Source organism: Cinclus cinclus, chromosome 17 (genome assembly GCF_963662255.1).
Source record: "Cinclus cinclus chromosome 17, bCinCin1.1, whole genome shotgun sequence".
NCBI lineage: Eukaryota > Metazoa > Chordata > Aves > Passeriformes > Cinclidae > Cinclus > Cinclus cinclus.
Genome location: NC_085062.1, coordinates 4,155,693 through 4,174,629, shown reverse-complemented (window position 1 = coordinate 4,174,629; position 18,937 = coordinate 4,155,693). Strand labels below are relative to the sequence as shown.

General features: G+C 47.8%; 1 protein-coding gene across 2 annotated transcripts; it reads left to right on the top strand.

The window, feature by feature from the left end:
* Positions 1-666: 666 nt before the first annotated feature.
* On the top strand, positions 667-15,981 carry FOXN4 (forkhead box N4). Of its 2 annotated transcripts, XM_062504578.1 has the most exons (10): positions 667-749; positions 8,915-8,922; positions 10,187-10,336; positions 11,863-11,972; positions 12,061-12,183; positions 12,323-12,450; positions 13,150-13,246; positions 13,334-13,541; positions 14,747-15,106; positions 15,731-15,981. In XM_062504578.1, the coding sequence occupies exons 1-10, from the start codon at positions 667-669 to the stop codon at positions 15,979-15,981; spliced, it is 1,518 nt and encodes a 505-aa protein (XP_062360562.1). The 2 variants fall into 2 exon arrangements, with proteins under 2 accessions (XP_062360562.1, XP_062360561.1); XM_062504577.1 differs by lacking the exon at positions 8,915-8,922 and having other exon boundaries at positions 10,173-10,336.
* Positions 15,982-18,937: the final 2,956 nt, after the last annotated feature.

Genomic DNA, 18,937 nt, shown 5'->3' with positions numbered 1-18,937 from the left:
CCTGGGCTCGCTCCATCCTGAGGCACTCAGGGTTGGGGATTCCCGGGTTCCTCCATCTCCAGGGCAGCGGGTTTGGGGACGCGGTGTCCCCCTGAGCCCCCCAAAGCATAGGGTCTGGGATTTTTCCGGGCTCGCTCCATCCCCGCGGGTCCGGGGCTGGGGTTCTCCCTGTCTCCCTCCATCCCCGGGGCAGCTGGGATTTTGGGATTTTCCCGGACTCCTATCCGCGGGGGCTGGGAACCACCAGGCTCCCTCCATCCGTGGGGCAGCGCTCCTGGGATTCTCTCGGGCTCCCCTTCCATATCTGGGAGTCCAGGACTGGGGTCTCCCAGTTCCCCTCATCCCCGGGAGCGCTTGGACCGCTGCAGCTCCCGCTGCTTTTTTTTTTTTTTTTTTTTAATCCAAAAAGCCACGGATGCTGTTCGGGGGATAAGCGGGAGCGCTCCCGGCTGGCTCGGTGCTCCCGGTACCCTCAGCCTCTATCCTTAGGGTCCCTCTCTGGGATGGGATTATCCCCCGTGAAGTGTTTTCCTGCCTTTCCCAGTGCCACCAGCGCACCTGGGGCTGCCGGTGCCGGGGCTCGGGCGGGGTCGGTGGCTCCCGCCGCTGCTGAAATGCTGGATAGCTACTGCTGCTGACCGCTGCCTTCTGCTGCTTTCCCAGGAGATGATAGAGAGCGATATCCCGTCCATAATGTCAGGAATCATTAGGAATTCAGGGCAAAACCACCACCCCTCGCAGGAGTACAGGTGAGGATTTATCCCTTTCAAAAACGCACACTGCACTGGCGCAGCTGCCAGCTCCTGTTGCTTTCCCCTTGTTTCCTAAAAAAAAAATCCTTTTAGCGTGTAGAAATCCACTTTTCTTCTTCTTTTTTTATTTTTTAAGCTATCTGAATTATTTCTTCACTCTACATAGATTTCTAAGGCTGATGACCAGTTACAATGCGTTCCTGATTTTCAAACACTCCTGTTTAAAACATTCACAGTGGTGGCATTTGGATGTAGGCTGGATTTGGTAATCTTGGAGGTCTTTTGCATCCATAATAGTTCTATAATTCTATGATTCTCTGATTTTGATCGTAACCTGTATTGGATAAACACACCTCCAAAACCTTGGGCTGACCTCTCTCTAAACTCTCTGTCCTGTGTGAGCGCTGCCACAGAAGGATATTCTCGTTAAAATATAATAATTTAGAAGTTCCCTTGCAGATCACTTTGCATTGTTATGGAGCAGTCATGGAGAGACTAAACAAGTGCAAGAGACACTGGAGGACTTTTTAATTAAAACAAGCACTTGTGTAGCCCTCCAAAGCACTGACACGTCAAAGGGCTCTTAATATGGGTGGGAGCAAACCTGGCTTTGCCAAGAGCCTTTCATAATTTAATTTACCTGCACCACCGTTCTTCCATTTATCATTCCAAAGCATTGTTAGAGGTTACAGGAGGGTTCTGCATGAGTTACAGAGCCCTGGGTTATGTTAGGTTACATTTTGTCACATGATGCAAAGCTCCAAGAAATACAGAACACACACAACACGTCCCAGCTCTCACAACAAGACATAAAACAAAACAGAAGAAAATTAATTTCTATTTTTTTTTTTTTTTTTTTTACAATATGAGCATTGAGAGACTCTTTCCTCCCAGCCTGAGGAGTCTGCAACCTTTCCTGGGGCTGCTGCAGGTATTCTTCTGCTCTTTCTATTCAAAATGCAAAGGCTGCAGCACAGCCTCTTGCAGCTCAACAAGGGATTTGTTATAGTCCCTGCAGCCCCTGGGGAAAAGGTTTGTGGCTCTGTTTTTGCTCTTTACCGAGGCACTGTTTGCTCCGGGCAATTTTCTCAGCTCTGTAAATATTGGTGAAGACATTATTTTGGATTTAAGGAAGGGTGTGGGTCAGAAGGACTTCTGGGGATGTGGATTTAAGGCTGGATCTTCACTGCCTTAACAATGCCCCCTTTTTAGGGAGAGAACTATTCTTTAACTCAGAGCTCCAGGAAAAAAAGTGGCTTTTTGGGGGAGAAAGATAGGATTTCTTGCTGCAGTTAAAAAAATCATAACTTTCCTCTTTTCCTCTTTTTAAAAACCTGCTTTGGGTCCTCTGTGAAACATTTTGAACTCAGTTGTCTGAAGTTTTTCACCCACTTGCAATTTCTTTACCGTGGCTTTGAAACAAATTATTTGACCTCATTTAATAATGGCAAATTCTGATAAAAATGCATAAAATCTGAACTGCACCATAAATGCAGAGCAGTATTTGTCCTACTTCATGAGAAAACACTTTGGATTATGTAAAAGAAAATCTTTTAGACTGAATGATTTTAAGAAAAGAATAGACCTGTCAAATTCTATCAGCTCTGTTTACTCTCCTGCTGTCACCACAGTCCAAGACTGGAACCCACAGTCCTGAGTTCTCCATGGGGGAGCATCAAGGCTCCACAAAATGGGGAATGGCCTCCAATTAGTGAGTGGGAGGCTGGGGCTGTGCTGAGAATACTCTTCTGTCTCATTTGGAATCTTTCAATGGGACAGTCGGACTTGGAGGAGCCCCGGCTTTGCTGCGAGGAGGAAAGGCTGGGAAGGGAGGGGATCAAACCCCCAGACATCCATCAGGCTGCAGGCAGATTATGCTTATAGCTGGAAAAAAAAAAAAAAATGGGATTTTTGGAATTAAAAAAAAAAAAAATTAAAATTTTTCTTTTTTGGTGAAAGGAATGTGGGGGAAAAAAAAAACCCTCTGATTTCTGCAGATCTTTGAATTGTGCAGCTCCAAAGCATTTGTGGAAAATTTGCCGTGGCTCGGGGTGGTGATGAGGCTTGGGTTGCTTTTTGGCTTCTGTGTGAAATCCCAGGATTTTTTGCACCCCAGTAAAATGATTTTAGGCAAATATCTTTCCCACCAGTGCAGCTGTGGGATATAAAACATCACAGGGATGATTAAGGGCCATCAGATCTCCTCCACTGCCTGTTCTTATGCTGCTGTCACTGCCTGACTGCAATGCAAAGCAATTCTTTATTTTAGCAGCTGCCTCTCTTCGTTTCCTACAGAAAACACCACCATATTCAACATATTCACCCTTGTAGGGCTGACAAATATTTCTAATTATTCCATTTAGCATGTAAGGGAATTAAAGTAGAGAATTGCAACACACCAGGGCTTTTTAACCCTTAGTACTTCATCCTTGTTAATCGTAATTAATAATTTAACATGTTTTAGTGCCAATATTTTGGTTTTAAATCACAGCACAGGCAGACCACAAGTTTTTCTATGCAGTGGTGGCTTGTGGTTGTTTCAGCATAGAGCTGTGCAAGTTGTAGGAGGCAGCTCCAGGCTTTTCCCATGGAATTTATTGGCTGATTCCTGGGAATCCAGGTTCTTCAGTTTCTGGGTGCTGTAGGCTTCAAGCAATATTTTGGATTGAAATATGGAATCTGTAATTTTGCTTTTAAGATCCAATTCAACGATATTTGGTGTAAGAACCACATTTCTTTTTTTGTGTGTGTGTTATTATGTATTTCCAGTTGACAAAAGCTTTGTGGAGCATTTTGAAGGCTTTGCAATGCATTTTCTATATGTTAAAAAGGAATTAAGCTTTAAATAGACCTATTTTTTATCAAAAGGTGTTAACCATTAATAATTCAATAAATTAGTGGATTATATTGTCCTTTACCCCATTTTAATTATCTTTTTGATTCTTAAAAAATTATCTTTAAAAATTAATTAGCTCATTAGTCTGATCAATTTTTTTGCCACAATTACTTTATGTTGCCATAGTTTAGTGTAAAATCAGATTAAGAAGCACAGGACTGCTGTACTCCACAAATTCCAGATGTGACAGCATCCCAGTGGGGAAAAAACATGACAAATCTCTAATTTGAGTACATTGTAGCTCTAAGTTGTGCTCTCATACCTGGGGGTTTTTTTGCACTGGTGACACCTCTGTCCCGATGGATGGATGGATAGATGGATGGATGGATGGATGGATGGGAGTGTGCATACAAAAGGTTACAAATGCATCACTAACAACACCCTAATTGTTCTTGGAGCAAATGCCAGTGTCCATTCCTGTGACAATCCCGTGTGTGTCTGACAAGGAGTGAGATAATGACCCTGAGTGCAGCAGGAATTCCAGCACGGGACTTGCTTCATTCTCTCCAAAAAAAAAAAAAAAAAAAAAAAAAAAAGAGAGAGAAGTGAGAAACCTCCAAGGAATCAGTCAAACTGGATTGATTTAAGTGGATTAGCACAACTGTTTCCTCGGCACTCCTGAGATGTGCTGATCTGGAGGAATAAAAATTTGTGGCCTTTTGCTTTTCCCGAAGTCCCGCGGTGATGGCACAGCTGGGAGGGGCTGGTTTGGGACAGCACCTCGGGGTCCTGGGAGACCAGAACGGGCTCATCCCTTACCTCAGAAATGCTGCTTGGTCAAAACAGGGAGAGAGAAAGGGATGTGGGACTTTTCCAGCATTCCTGTGGGATCTCAGAGGCTCGTTGCACCCACTGACAAGCGCAGGGAGCGGAGCTGCTGCTGGCCCAGTGACTGAGGGGGTTCTGACAACCCTGCCAGGGACAGGTTGTACAGCTGATATTCCCTTTACACTGCACTCACACCTACACGAGGCTCCAGTGCTAACGAACAGCAATTTCCAAGGAAAAAGTGGCTGCCCAGTCAAACACAGTCGTGTTTTTAATATAAAACATTCCTGTAGTGCCTGGTGCTTCAACGCGTTTTGCTTGTTCTGACATCAGACAAAGATCTGATTTTTGTGTTGTTTGGTTTGGGATTTTTTTTTACCAAACAGGTTCCAGAGTCAGATCCCAGCTGCATTTGGCAAATCCCAGCCTAGGGATGGTCAGAGCAGAGCAGGGAATGAGTGTCTGGGGTGCAGTGCTGCCATCACCTCTGGTTTCCTCTCGGGTTTAAGCATTACACATTTCACTGTAATCCAGTTTCCACTGATCCCACAGCAAACTGGTGTAATGGGTATTGTGAAATGTGGAGCTGGGATGGATAAAAGGCTCCAGGAGTGCAGCTGGGCTTACTCTTAGTGCCAAGTACCTTTGCAGGAGATTTTTGGAGAGTGCAGCATGGTGCAAGGAAAGAAGACCATCCCCACCTGCCAGGTTAATGATGTTATTTGCTTTTTCCTCACTACTTTTGGTTCTGATAATGCTATCTTTCTTGAGTTATAGATAAGGAGGGACTCTCTCTGTCCCTGGAAAGTTGCTTAATTTCTGTTTTGATTTCCAGCAAGGCCAGAAATAGATCAGAGATCTTGAAGATGGGGAGAGGGGTGGGATGATGGTTTGGGACCGGGTGTGTGTTGTGCCTTCGGGGAAGAATCACAGCCCAAAAACTCTGGGAGCTGCTGGCTAAAGCAGGAGAGAAACTGGGGCAAAAACCAGTTGAAAGGGGCAGCTGTTTGTGAATATGGAAACCAGAAAATAGTGGGGGGAAGAAGCACATGGGAGGAAGAAGGGCATAAAGGGAAGGAGCAGAGCAGCCAGAATGAGGAGCTAAAGAAAATGGGGAAGTTGAATCCTTCAGTAAAACAGAGGACACTTCTCACCATGGACACAGCTGGAGAGTCACAATACAAGTCTTTTCCTTGTCTTGCATATAAGAGCTCTCTGTGCTTGTCCTGAGGATTTTGTATAATCCCAGACAAAAGAAAGCACCACTCCTGGAAAAGGTTTTATTTGGACTCTTCCTGTCCAGTTGTCTCTCACTGGATAAACCATTGCAAACAGCTAATTAAGAACCTATCACCCAATTGCTCCTGCCTGTTGAGCAGTTGTGTCACCTAAGCCTGGGCTGAAAACTAGGGTGGCAGTGCTGGAAATGGGGAAAAAAAAATCCTGTCCATTGAGTGAGAATTAAAACTGTGGAATATCCCAAATGCAGCTGCAGGGGTTTGGCCTGGCTCTTTTTTAGCTGAGTTGTGAGGAGATGGTCCTTACTGTCTCCAGGCATGGGTTCATCCTCCCAGGCAATGTGAAGGTGAATAATTCCTGGAGAGTTCCCCTGGCAGTAGTTCCTGAGGTGAGGAACCACCTTGGATGCAGCTCCCTCCATCAGCTCAGCCTGAGGGAAGGTGGCAAAGTCCCACTGGTGAGTGCAGGGTCAGATCCAGCTCTGGTGTTCAAATCCTGCAAGGTCAGGCCAGGAGTGACTCCTGTTCCATGTTGTGCCAGCAGGATGCTCGTGGTGGTGGGGAGAAAAAGGTAAAGATACCTTTGGGTAGCTGTGAGTGAGGATTTTTTTGCTGCTGGCAGGCTCTGGTGAACTTTGCCTGGTGATCCCAGAATCAGATTTGGAAAGGGGTCTCATTCCAAGGTGTTCCTGATCCAACATTACCCTGATGGGATAAATATTTTGGGCAGATAACTCCAGAGCAGATTGTAAAGACTAACAGTGCCATGGAGCATTTCTGGGTCACATCCAGTTTTCCAGGCACTTTTCACAGGAGGATCTATGGATCAGCATCCTGGGATATACAGGAGATGTGGGGTTTAAACCCTCAACACCCTCTGGATTCTCACCCTTGCAGGTGCCTTTCTAGGACAGAAACACAGAGGCAGGGGGTTGTTTTCCTGCAGAGAGTTGAAAGCAGAGGGGTAAGAGTGGAGTTGCATCATTTCACCACACCTTGAAAAATAACACCAGGTTTGCAACACGTTTGGTGGGACTGCACCCTCCCCTTCCCGGGGTTCAGTGACTCCGTGGCTGTCCCAGGAGCTCTGGGAATGAGCAGGGGAGGCTCAGCAGTGCATTAATTACAGCCTATCACTATTTATCTCATTTACATGCACTGAAAGGCTGCTTTTACCACAGTGCCCCATTGTGCCAGGGGCTGTGAACACCCAGCCAAAAGCAGAGGCTCTGACTCCTGGAGTTTATCCTCCTGGAGTTTATCCTCCAGTGTGAGATGAGCAGGGTGGTGGTGGGGAACAGAATCCAATCTCACCTGGTATTCCAGCATCTACTCATGGATCTGTCTTGGCATAGCCAATTTTCAGGTCAGGAAGATTGAACCTCTGGCGATGACCATGTTGGTTATTCCCGTGCTTGGCTCTCTCCTTTTTTTTGCAGTTAAATTAGAATTTCTTTGCTGAAAGCAGGGCACACATTGAGCCTGTGGCCTGGGAGATGTGATGGGTTTATGCTACAGAATATTCTCGGGCTTTTAAAACTCCTCAGCCAGGCAGCAATGGGAATTCTTTAAAGTTTCACCTTCTTTAAGACAGGAGAGATCTCAACACTGGTTTTGAAGGCAGCTTGAAGAATAATCCTTAAACTTGAAATCACAGAATCATAGAATTATCAAATCATGGAATCACATCTAATCATGGAACCATAGAATCCCAGAATGGTTTGGGTTGGAAGGGACCTTAAATATCTTTATATTTCATATATATTCATATATATAATTTTTATTTCATATATTTTGGTGTTTCAACCCTCTGCCATGGGCAGGGATGTAATTCTGATTGAATTTGCTTTCTCCCCCATTTTTAACAGAATGTTAATCTGATATACTAACAAATCCATAAAAAAAAAACCCCATAGTGAACAGGCTGAGGTGGTTTTAAAAGAACTGTAAACTCAAATTCAAACTGTAAAAGAACTGTAAACTGGAAGGGAAGGGAAGGGAAGGGAAGGGAAGGGAAGGGAAGGGAAGGGAAGGGAAGGGAAGGGAAGGGAAGGGAAGGGAAGGGAAGGGAAGGGAAGGGAAGGGAAGGGAAGGGAAGGGAAGGGAAGGGAAGGGAAGGGAAGGGAAGGGAAGGGAAGGGAAGGGAAGGGAAGGGAAGGGGAAGGGGAAGGGGAAGGGGAAAGGGAAAGGGGAAAGGGAAAGGGAAAGGGAAGGGGAAAGGAAAAGGAAAACCACTGACTTGAAGAAAGAACCATCTTGCACACTTATCTAATTTTTAAACCTTATTACACCTTCCAACCAGTTTAAAACAAAGCCTCACGGCAGCGACGCCAACTTTTCACTTGATAGCAGCCCCTTTCCTTGTCCCTCTCGAGGATGCCGAGCCGGACACTCAGCCCTACCTCCCGAGGGGCTCTCGGGGGAGCTGCGGGCTGGGTGCATCCCGGGTGAGCGGAGGAAGGAGCCGCGGTTCTCCGGGGATGCTGCCGGGGACGGGAGGGTCCCTGACCCCGTTAGTGCCGCCTGCACCGGCAGCGCTGGCGAGGCGCGGGGTGCCAGATGGCGAGGGGGGACGTGTGTTGTGTGTGTGTCGCCTGTCACTCGGGCAGATTAATGGGAGGTTTGTTTAAAAAAAAAAATAAAAAAAAATTTAAAAAAAAGGTGGTGGTGGGGGGGGGGGGTGGTGGTGGATCAGGACAATTAAGCGGGGTCCCCAAAGACAAAGGGGGACACGTGCCGCGGGCGTTGGGAGCACAAAGCGCCGGCGGCTCCCCATCAATGGAACCAACTGTTGCAAAACGACCCCGAGCCTGCCCCGGTTTTCAAATCATTTCATGCTCCTGTTTTCTTCCAATTCAGCCAATCTCCGAGCCGGGAGAGCCGTCACCTGATGGGCTTTTTTTTTTTTTTTTCTCTTTCTTTTTTTTTTTTTTTAATGGATTTTGGCCTCGCGAAATTACTGAACGGCGTAACCATGGCAATGTTAATTATTGCCGTATAACTACAGTAGGAGAGAGAACACTGGGTAGGCTGCGAGGGAGATTTGAAGAGGGTTTGGGGTGGGTTTCTTTTTGGCCAGGGTTTGAGCTTTTGGCTCTTGGTCCTGTGTTGATTTCCCCCCCTCTTTTCTTCTTTACAAAAATCTTTCTGCAAACAAATGGCGTTTTGATTTAAAGATCTCCCCCAGAGTGGTTCAGGGAGCTTTGATAGGTGTTTCTGGAATTCCTGAATGGAGGAGCTGAAAGCTCCAGGGAAGACAGGCACGGGAGTTCTTCCTTGTCCTTTTAAGTTGATTTAGAGTCGTGTAAAACATTAAAGATGCTTCAGCAAGACACCAGATTTATTTAAGGTTTCTGCAGCATCAGCTGGCAGCAAACACCCATCAGCAGCAGACACCACTTTAACACATCTCTGAGAGCTCTTGAAAGCAGAAGGCTTTGAAAGCAAAACCAACTGCATCCAACTAAATTATGTTCTTCTGAGAGATAAAGATGCTTTTCCTGGATCTGAATCCCTTTAGGTTTACCCTGGGTGTCGAATGACAACTTCCTGACATGTCCTAATTACTGCTTTACTCCTCAAGGTGCCAGTGACTCTTGTAATACTGTTTCACATAAATTAATTAATTTAGCCTTTCATTTGCAAGAGTTCTTTTATTGACTTTAAGGGGGTGTTTGGACCACACAGGAATTTTTGAGTAATGTAAATGCATTCCAATATTCCCGTTTTGTATCACATGCTCTATCAGAAACAAAGCAAAACAGGTGTTCTGGAGCATGTAAAAGGTGTCAAAAGCAGAGCTTTAAACCAAAAGCAGCCTGTCACAGCTGTGCCTGCTGTTGTTGCTGATGCCTGGCAGATACAGTGCCTCCAGTCCTGAACCTTTCATTCTGGTCCTTTACTCTGTCAAAAACTGCCTAAAAATTGTTTGGGTTTTTTTTTTAAGTACCAATAACTTCATGTATCTGAATGGAAGATATCATCAGTTCAGGCTGGGAAATTCTTTTTATGCAGCTGCTGATCTGTCACCAGTGACAGGATCCAGTGGCTGGGAAAAGCTTTTCCAGGTGTTCCAGCAGCAGCACACGCATTCCCTAGGAGCTGGGCACAGAGCTCCTTCCAAGGCTCTGGATGGCAGGGTTAATACAGAATGATCAGGTTCAAAGTCCTGGTTTCTCCCCCCATCAAAGCCAAACAAGTGCAAATTTCTGACAGATGTGAAAATAAGGAATCAATCTGGGTTTGTTTCCTGGCAGTTTCTCTTCTTCCCCTAAAAATATTCCACAAGAGGTTTTCTTAACCAAAATGTTTCAAACGGGACAAAAGAACACAGGAACGGGTAAAGGGATATCAGTAACCAGCTGTGAAACCACAGGGCACATCTGGATTTGGATACAGAATTCCAGCCTGGTGGTTTTTTCCCACTGACCTACAGGATCTTTGGCATCCCGGCCATCTCTTTGCAGGGATAATGCATCCCATCCCTGCTCCCTGGTAACCTGCCCTGCTGCTTTGCAGACTCCTGGCTTCAGACTCGTCCCAGTTGAGTGAGGATGAGCTCCCAGGGGATTTGCAGTCCCTGTCCTGGCTGACATCCGTGGATGTGCCTCGGCTCCAGCAGATGGCCAGTGGGAGAATGGATTTCAGCCTGGGGGCCCAGAATGCCATGCTCCAGCAGACAGGTACTGTTGGGGTGGGAAATGGGAATAGGGAATAGGGAATAACTTCTCCTTAAACAGCACAACCTGCCCCTGCCACTCCCCCTCAGGCTCCCTTTTTCTATCCTTTTACATTTTGCTTCCTGTCCAAAAAACCTGGAGCCTGTTGGCTTCTCATAAAGGCTCTGCTGGTGCCTTCCCCTCATTCCAAGAGGAAGAGAGCTCCAGCATTGGCAACACTCAGATCCCATGGGAATTTCTGTTCAGGGCAGCTGCTGGTGCCTCGTTGGGTTGAGGTATTTTAATTCCTGGGTTTCAGAGGTTTTCAACATCTTTGAAATTAGGAAATTAGATAATTAATCTTTCTGCTTTGTTTCAACACTGTTAAAACGAAGGGCACCCCCTTTACCTCACACCCCTTTGCTTCCTGCAGCCTTGCAGCCTGTGTTGGTTGAACTCCTTTCTTCCCTTTGTGAACATCCTTTAGGTAAACACACATCATTCCCTGTGGCATTCCACAGGGAGAGCTCAGCGTGTCACCCCGCCTGCCTGAGAGCACAAATCCAGCTAATGCTGAATGTGTTGTTTCTCTTTTGTAAGACCCAGTGTCTGTGTCCCCTCCGTGGGCTGTTAAACAGCTGCCACCTCTCATTCCCTGCCTAACGAGTTTTGGGAGCAGCGGCTGATGTCATCTGGGCAAGCTGTGAAATGCTCTGGGGATGGAAAGGCAGAGAGGCTGGATTCTGCACTCCAGAGCTTCCCTGTGTTCAGCTGCATCCAGTGCCAGCCCCCTTCCCTGAGCTGTGCTTCCATGGGAGCATTCCTTTCCTTCCTCATCCCCCTTTCCCTGAGCTGCGCTTCCATGGGAGCATTCCTTGCCTTCCTCATCCCCCTTCCCTGAACTGCGCTTCCATGGGAGCATTCCTGGTCTTCCTCATCCCCTTTCCCTGAACTGTGCTTCCATGGGAGCATTCCTTTCCTTCCTCATCCCCCTTCCCTGAACTGCGCTTCCATGGGAGCATTCCTTGCCTTCCTCATCCCCTTTCCCTGAACTGTGCTTCCATGGGAGCATTCCTTGCCTTCCTCATCCCCTTTCCCTGAACTGTGCTTCCATGGGAGCATTCCTTGCCTTCCTCATCCCCCTTTCCCTGAGCTGTGCTTCCATGGGAGCATTCCTGGTCTTCCTCATCCCCTTTCCCTGAGCTGTGCTTCCATGGGAGCATTCCTGGTCTTCCTCATCCCCTTTCCCTGAACTGTGCTTCCATGGGAGCATTCCTTTCCTTCCTCATCCCCTTTCCCTGAACTGTGCTTCCATGGGAGCATTCCTGGTCTTCCTCATCCCCTTTCCCTGAGCTGTGCTTCCATGGGAGCATTCCTTGCCTTCCTCATCCCCCTTCCCTGAACTGTGCTTCCATGGGAGCATTCCTGGTCTTCCTCATCCCCTTTCCCTGAGCTGTGCTTCCATGGGAGCATTCCTTTCCTTCCTCATCCCCCTTTCCCTGAACTGTGCTTCCATGGGGGCATTCCTTGCCTTGCTCTCTCCACACCAGGTCCCGTGGGGAGCACGATGCTCTCGACACCCGGAGCAATGATCCATGTCCAGACCAGCCTCCCACAGGGAATCCTGGGCCTCAATCCCATTTCAACACACGGAGCCAATGTAAGAGCAGGTTTTGATGGCTCATTATTGCCCCAGCTCCTGGGACAAGGTGTTGGTAATTCCTTGACTCTTGTTTTTCTCTCTGCAGATGAGCCCCTATGCCGTGGGTGGGCAGCTCTCCCCTGGTTTGCAAACACAGCAACAGCTCTTCCCCCCTCCTCCTCCTCCTCACTCCCAGCAGGTGTTTGCCCTGGCCCAGAACCCCCAGCAGGTACTGGTATGTTCTTGTTGTCTGTCTTGAAGTACCCGCCAAGATCAAATCTTTTAAAAGGAAACCAAAATATCCCTAAACCTACACACCCACAGATATTTTGCACCGAGCATTTCCCTTCTTTTCCCTCTGCACACAGTGTAACCCACCAGCAGTCTACAGCACATCCTATGGGACACAGCCACACTATTCCCAGCCACGCCTGGCTCCCCACTCTGCCCAGGAACTGCATCCAAAGCATTATCCCAAGCCCATCTATTCCTACAGGTGAGTGGGAACAGGAAGCACATTGCCTACAGCCTGTCCTGGGGTGGCTGTGACACTGCAGGGGTGACTGAGTCCTTTGGAAGGGGTCAAAAATCCCCTCATCCATGCAGGAATTCTGTGAAAGCTGCCCCTGAGGGATAGCAGGACCAAAGTAATTCATTTGAAGAGACAGAGTAATTTGGAGAGCAGCATAAAGTGGGAGTAACAGCACAGAGGAGTAAAATCTGAGGATCACAGGGAAATGGTCACAGCACCAGCCCTGGCAAAGCCCAGGAAGAGGGGTTTGGACAATCATTGATCTTTGTGGGCCACTTCTAAAGCAGCTTATCCTGTGATTCTGGGACTTCTGAGCCCTTGGGCACAGAAATCCCAGGGTCCCAGCTGTTTGTGTTTGGAGAGGTGGGTCCAAGGTTGCTAGGCCAGAAGGAGGTATGGAGTGACAGGGCAAGAGGAGTGAGTTCCCACTGCCAGAGGGCAGGGATAGATGGGATATTGGGAAGGAATTCCTCCCTGTGAAGGTGGTGAGGCCCCTGCCCGAAGAAGCTGTGAAAGTGTCCAAGACCAGGTAGAACTTGGCTTGGAGCAATCTGGGCTAGTGGAAGGTGGCAGGGGGGGTGGAAAACTGGATGAGCTTTAAGGTCCCTTCCCACCCAAGGCATTCCATGATCCCAAGCCATTCCCGGGTTTCCCTGCCCACAGCTGCTTGATCGCCATGGCGCTGAAGAACAGCAAGACGGGGAGTCTGCCCGTGAGCGAGATCTACAGCTTCATGAAGGAGCACTTCCCCTACTTCAAGGTACCTGAGCATTCCACACCTCGGAAATGCCACGTTGCAGCCCCTTTTCCATGGCTGCTTCCATTAACCCCTTCCTGCCCCTCGCAGACAGCCCCTGATGGGTGGAAGAACTCGGTGCGCCACAACCTGTCCCTGAACAAGTGCTTTGAGAAGGTGGAGAACAAACTGAGCGGGACGTCCCGCAAGGGCTGCCTGTGGGCCCTCAACCCTGCCAAGATCGACAAGATGGAGGAGGAGATGCAGAAGTGGAAGAGGAAGGATTTGGCTGCTATTCACAGGAGCATGGCTAATCCAGGTAGGGCTGGTGTCCCACATCCCTGCCTGGCACATCCGTGGCATTCCCTGCTTGGCTTCGCTGCCTCTGGGGTTACTGTTTGTAGGAATATTTTAATATTCAGTCATATTTTAATGTACTTCTGTTGCCTGGAAAGGCTGAGAGACTAGGCAGAGTAAAAGGAATAAAATAGGTATTTACTGAAAGGAATAAAATAGGTGTTTATTGAAGGGATACACCTTGGGCAGTGCAAGAGCATGGCTGGGGCTACACCCAAATCAAATCCAAGATGGATCCTGGTCATGAGTTTTTACACTTTTATAAGTTTTGGTTCATCTACATATTGGGGTCAATTGTCCAACCACAGCTCCAGGTTATGAAGTCTCAGCCCCCCTGACTTGCCCCATTTCCCTTGCCATTGTTTATGATTTTGGGGTACCAGCTGTCCTTCATTTTCTAGTTAGAAAGGAGTTGTTTTGTCTAACTCCCCTATGAAGAGAACTTACTAACACCTCACATGAAGTTTCAGAGTTACACACTAAGCAGCAGAGATTCTGAAAAATAGAAAAGCTAAAACCCAAGGCATCACTTCTCACAGAGAAGCATTTTAATGTTGTTTCTTGCCTGTTCTTCTGCAAAACTCTCCCTTCCCTAAGACATTTTCCTATATATAAAATAGAACTTATTAGTATTTATACTATATTCTTATAAATGTTATGTATGTGATACATTTATTTGTATCTTATTTATTTATAATTCCCCCCTACTTATAAAATTTCTTATTTACAAAGAAACATGTTTTTGAAGCTTTCAGGAGCTCATTATGGACAAAATCAACTGGAGGTTTTTTTACTACAAAATCAGTAACGGTGATAAATTACATATTATTTGTTTAGAAGCAAAAGGGGCGCTGAAACAGTCAGGAGTTTCTTGTACGTTTTTTGGAGATAAACAGAATTCTGAGTGTTTCTCTGAGCACAGAGTTCTGCAGCTGGGGGTGAGCTGCCATCAGGGGTGGCTGGGCTGCTCTGCAGCTTCATGATCATTTCTCTAGCTCAGTCAGGGATACCCATGGAAGTGGATTTGAGGAAGGAGTTAGGTGCCATTTCTTTACTCCCTGCGTGGTCACAGCCCCTGACAGTCAATTCATGGTATAAATATGATTGTGCTTTGGGCAGTCCCTGCTCAAACAAATAGGTTAAAGCATCTCTTTTTCTCCTTGGCAGAGGAGCTGGACAAGTTGATCACTGACAGACCAGAGAGCTGCAGACGGCCCAACAAGCAGGCAGAGCCCGAGGGTCCCCCCCTGGGTCGCATCTCCGTGTCCCAGCTCCAGCCCCAGCCCATCATGACGCTGTCCCTGCAGTCCCTGCCCCTGCACCACCAGCTCCAGACCCAGGCTCGCCTCACCCCAAACTCACCAGCACCTGCACAAACGCCCCCTCTGCACACCCTGCCTGACATGAGCCACAGCCCCCTGCCCCACCATCCCATGGGACGAGCCCCGGACTTCCCGAACGTGGTGGTGGACATGAGCACGGAGGTGGATGCTCTGGATCCGAGCATTATGGATTTCGCACTGCAAGGTACAGGGGAAGGTCCTGGGGGAGGGCAGAGCTGGGGTTTGTGGCTGTGGTTATCACTGAATATCCAACCAGTATCCTTAGGGGGTTGTTCTGGGATGGGACTGAGCTAAGAACTGGTGTTGGGTGTTGGCATCTGTAGGGTGATTTCTTGGGTCACCCTCAGTGGATTTTTGTCCCTGTGCCAGGTGGGACAGCAAAGCACTTTGTGTGTTTTGGGCACTGCAGGGAGTGGAAGCAGGGGTGTCCAAGCAGCTGGATCTGGGACACCACATCTCTCTGCCCCTGGGAAAACAGAGCCCTGCTCGTGTTTTGGGGTTCTCTTCTGTGCAAGTAGAATTTCCCTGATTTGTGGCAACGGTCCTGGCTAGAGCACAGGTAGACAGGTGTTGTCTGAAAAGGTCTGGAATCACAGGGTTTGGGGAATCAGACACAAGGTCTGGAATCACAGGGTTTGAGAGATCAGACACACTTGCTGCCCAGAAAGGTCTGGAATCACAGGGTTTGGAGGATCAGACTTGCTGCCCCTTGCACCACAGTGGTCCCACCCTCGAGCAGCGAATCCCTTTATCCCCAGCCCTGGGGGCTGGGGATGTGCTGCTATGAGCAGGATTCCATCTTTTCCAGGGAACATTTGGGAGGACATGAAGGACGACAGCTTCAGCCTGGACACCCTGGGTGCCTTCAGCAACTCCCCCCTGCATCTCTCTGACTGCGAGCTGGGCACGCCCGGCCTCACGCCCGTGTCCAGCGGCAGCGACCGCTCCTTCTCCGACCTGCAGGTCACTGGCCTTTACACCACCTACACCACCCTGGACAATGTGGCAGCTGCTCAGTACATGAACCCCCAAGGCAACAAACCCATCCCTCTGCTCTGAGCTTGGCACCGTTCCACGGAGCCCGAGGGATGGTTCTTCCCCCGTGGTTAAAATCCGACCGGGAAGCTCCAAGAGCTCGTCCTGCTTTGGGATGTGTTGGCTGCTTCCAGAGTGTGAGGCCAAAATAAATCAAGCTGGGACTTGGTAGAACCACTTTCCCCCATGGCAAGGGCACGGATATTTGTGTTGTGGGACTGGGGAGCTCTCCAGAAGGACCTGGAAAGCAGCAGGAACTTTCATTGGAATGTAACTGAGCTAAAAATCACCCAGTTAAGGGAATTAAATTTATTCCACACCGTGCTGGAGCTGCTGTGTCACCGCTGTCACAGAAGCCACCGCAAGCCAAGGGGCTGGCCAGCCCCAAGTTGGTTGATTGTGCCCCTGGTGTGTAATTTTTTTCTTAATTTGCCAAATTGGACAAAGACCTCCCCCAGTTCCTGGAGACATTTGCACCACTAACACTTTTCTGATGTAACTGTTGTTAATTTATTGTTAGGAGGTAGGAAAAAAGGAGCAAAAAAAAGGAAAACTCACCTCCCTAGCAGACCACTGTTATATCTAGATTTGTAAAAGTCCTCACCCCTGAAGGAAGTGGTACTACTGAACTATTAAACTGATCACTGGCTAGAGGATTTTAGGAATTATGCCAATTTTTAGGATATTTTTACAAAATAGATTTGTTTATAGTCTTGTGTATTGTGCTTCTGTCTATTCTTGTGCTAGGCATTATTACTATTTGTAAATTTATTTATATTTATTGTTATGAAAAGAAATTATGTGAACTGAGCACTGTTCAATTTGTATAATGCTGCAGTAACCTGTTTTACAGCCACTAAATTATTCATCATCAGAACCACAACCATCTTATCAAAGTTTTTAAACTACATTTCTTTAATAAGCACTTTTGATACTGTGAAACTCATGCTTTTTTAAAAATTCAGAGACCAAATATTGTCACTGTACCTTTCATAATAGTCTTTGCTAATTAACTAAAAAAACATGATTCTAATGTAGCTTTTTTTTTTTCAAACCCTGCTTTATACTTGTTAACATACATTGCAAATAATGCGATGAAACATCTGAAATATGTTGGAATTTAGCATTTAGTCTACTTATACCTCTGTGAGCAAAAAGTGATATTTATATCTTGGGTTTTGTCTGTTCCTGTGCATTCGGAGAATTTCCCGGTGCCGTATCCAGGGGCTCCCAGGCTTTTCTCTCCCACACCCATCCATGGATTAAAGCTGGAGGGTGCAGGATGCTGGAGTGGCCCCAAAGGACACTTTCTTGCTTGAAAATATGAAGATCAGGGGCATGGAAACATCTGTGCCTGTATCCTCCCAGCACATCCCTCCATGGCAACCTCTTCCAAAGGGCACCATGATGCTCCACGTCATAATTTATTGTCCAAGGACAAATGTGATGAATGATCCTTTGCTGTGACTGGTATCACCTACGATGTCTTTGCTTTTTTTAAATAAACATTTCTTAGCACTACGCCTGGGGCATTCTGGATGTGCTGTGTGCTGCCTGCTCTGGTGTCATGCTGGGCTTCCCCAGGCTTCATTCCCTTCACAGACCCTAGGGCCAAGTTGAAAGCAGATCCTTGGCTCAAATCCTCCAAGACAGTAAGAGTTTATAGGTATTTACTATAAGAGTTTACAGGTATTTACTCTAAGAGTTCTTTCTCTGTGGTGTCACCCTTCTCCTGAAACCTTCTGAAAAGCCTGGAAAAGCTCTGGAGTGGGGACAGGGGCTGGCAGGAGGGATGCTCAGAGTTGTCCCACCCCCCAAACAGGTCCTGTGCCACAGGGAAGGGGCTGCCCAGTGCCAGACACCAGGCCCTGCTCAGGACAATGACAGAAGACACAGAGGTCAGGGAGTTCCCTGGGAGTTGAGCTCATTTTATTGCCTGTCAGCAGTGACACCTTCCAGCCAGGAAGCAAGACCCACAGGACTCTTCCCATCCCCACCCCAGGACAGGGAGACGTCCCACAGACCCTGGGGGATCCCCCCCCAGCCCAGCCCCAGGAGGTGTCCAACACCTTCACCCCATGGCAATACCAGCATTGCACTTGAGCCAAGTGTCCCACCTTCCATCACCATGCCACCTCCTCCTTTTGAGCCCAAGGTAAATCTGGGCTGGGGAAATTACACCAGCCAGAGGCACTGGAAAACTCTGAATTTCCCCTCTATGACCCAGATGATCAAAGGCTACCTGAGCAGCAGGGCACAGGTCTGAGCAGGTGACAGCTCCCCCTGGCTCTGCTGCTTCCAAGGAGGAACCAGGTCACTGGGGCAGGAGCACCTTCTCCATGCTCTGCAGGAGCCAGAAAGGACACCAGATGGGCGAGAGGAACACTCAGGTCAGCCAAACCCTGGTGGATCCTTGGACATTCCCACAGGAGCAGCTCCCAGATCAGCTCACTTAGGTCTTTCCTTCAGCTACTCATGACCACATCTACTCTTTGTCCCCCAGCGAGGGGAAGGATGACAGAAATTGCTCCTCACAGTTTATAAAGCATCACTTGGAGGCTGCTTCTCATTTCCTGGTCTTGGTCAGCTTGAACTAGCTGGGTGGACACTGGCCCTGGCCAGGGGGTCTGTGTCTCCAGCTCTGTCCAGTCTCATGAGATGTGTCTGACCTGATGTTTGTTTGAAAGACCAAAGCCAGGGCTGGCAACTAAAACAGGAAAATATTTTGGATTCTTTTTAAAACCAAGTTCTGCACCAGCTCCAGATTCCAGGCTTGGCTCAGGACGAGTTCATCTTCTGCCAAGCTGTCCCTCTGGTACCACCCCCAGTGCCAGAGGGGACTCTGCATGGATGGCAAGACCATCTTCATGTCTTAAAATACTTTAAAAAGCACTGGTGTCCTTTATTTAGGCACATGAGCAAGAGTCCAAGGCTTCTGTTCAAGGGCTGAGGAACCAGGTGAACAGGTGAAGTCTGGTCA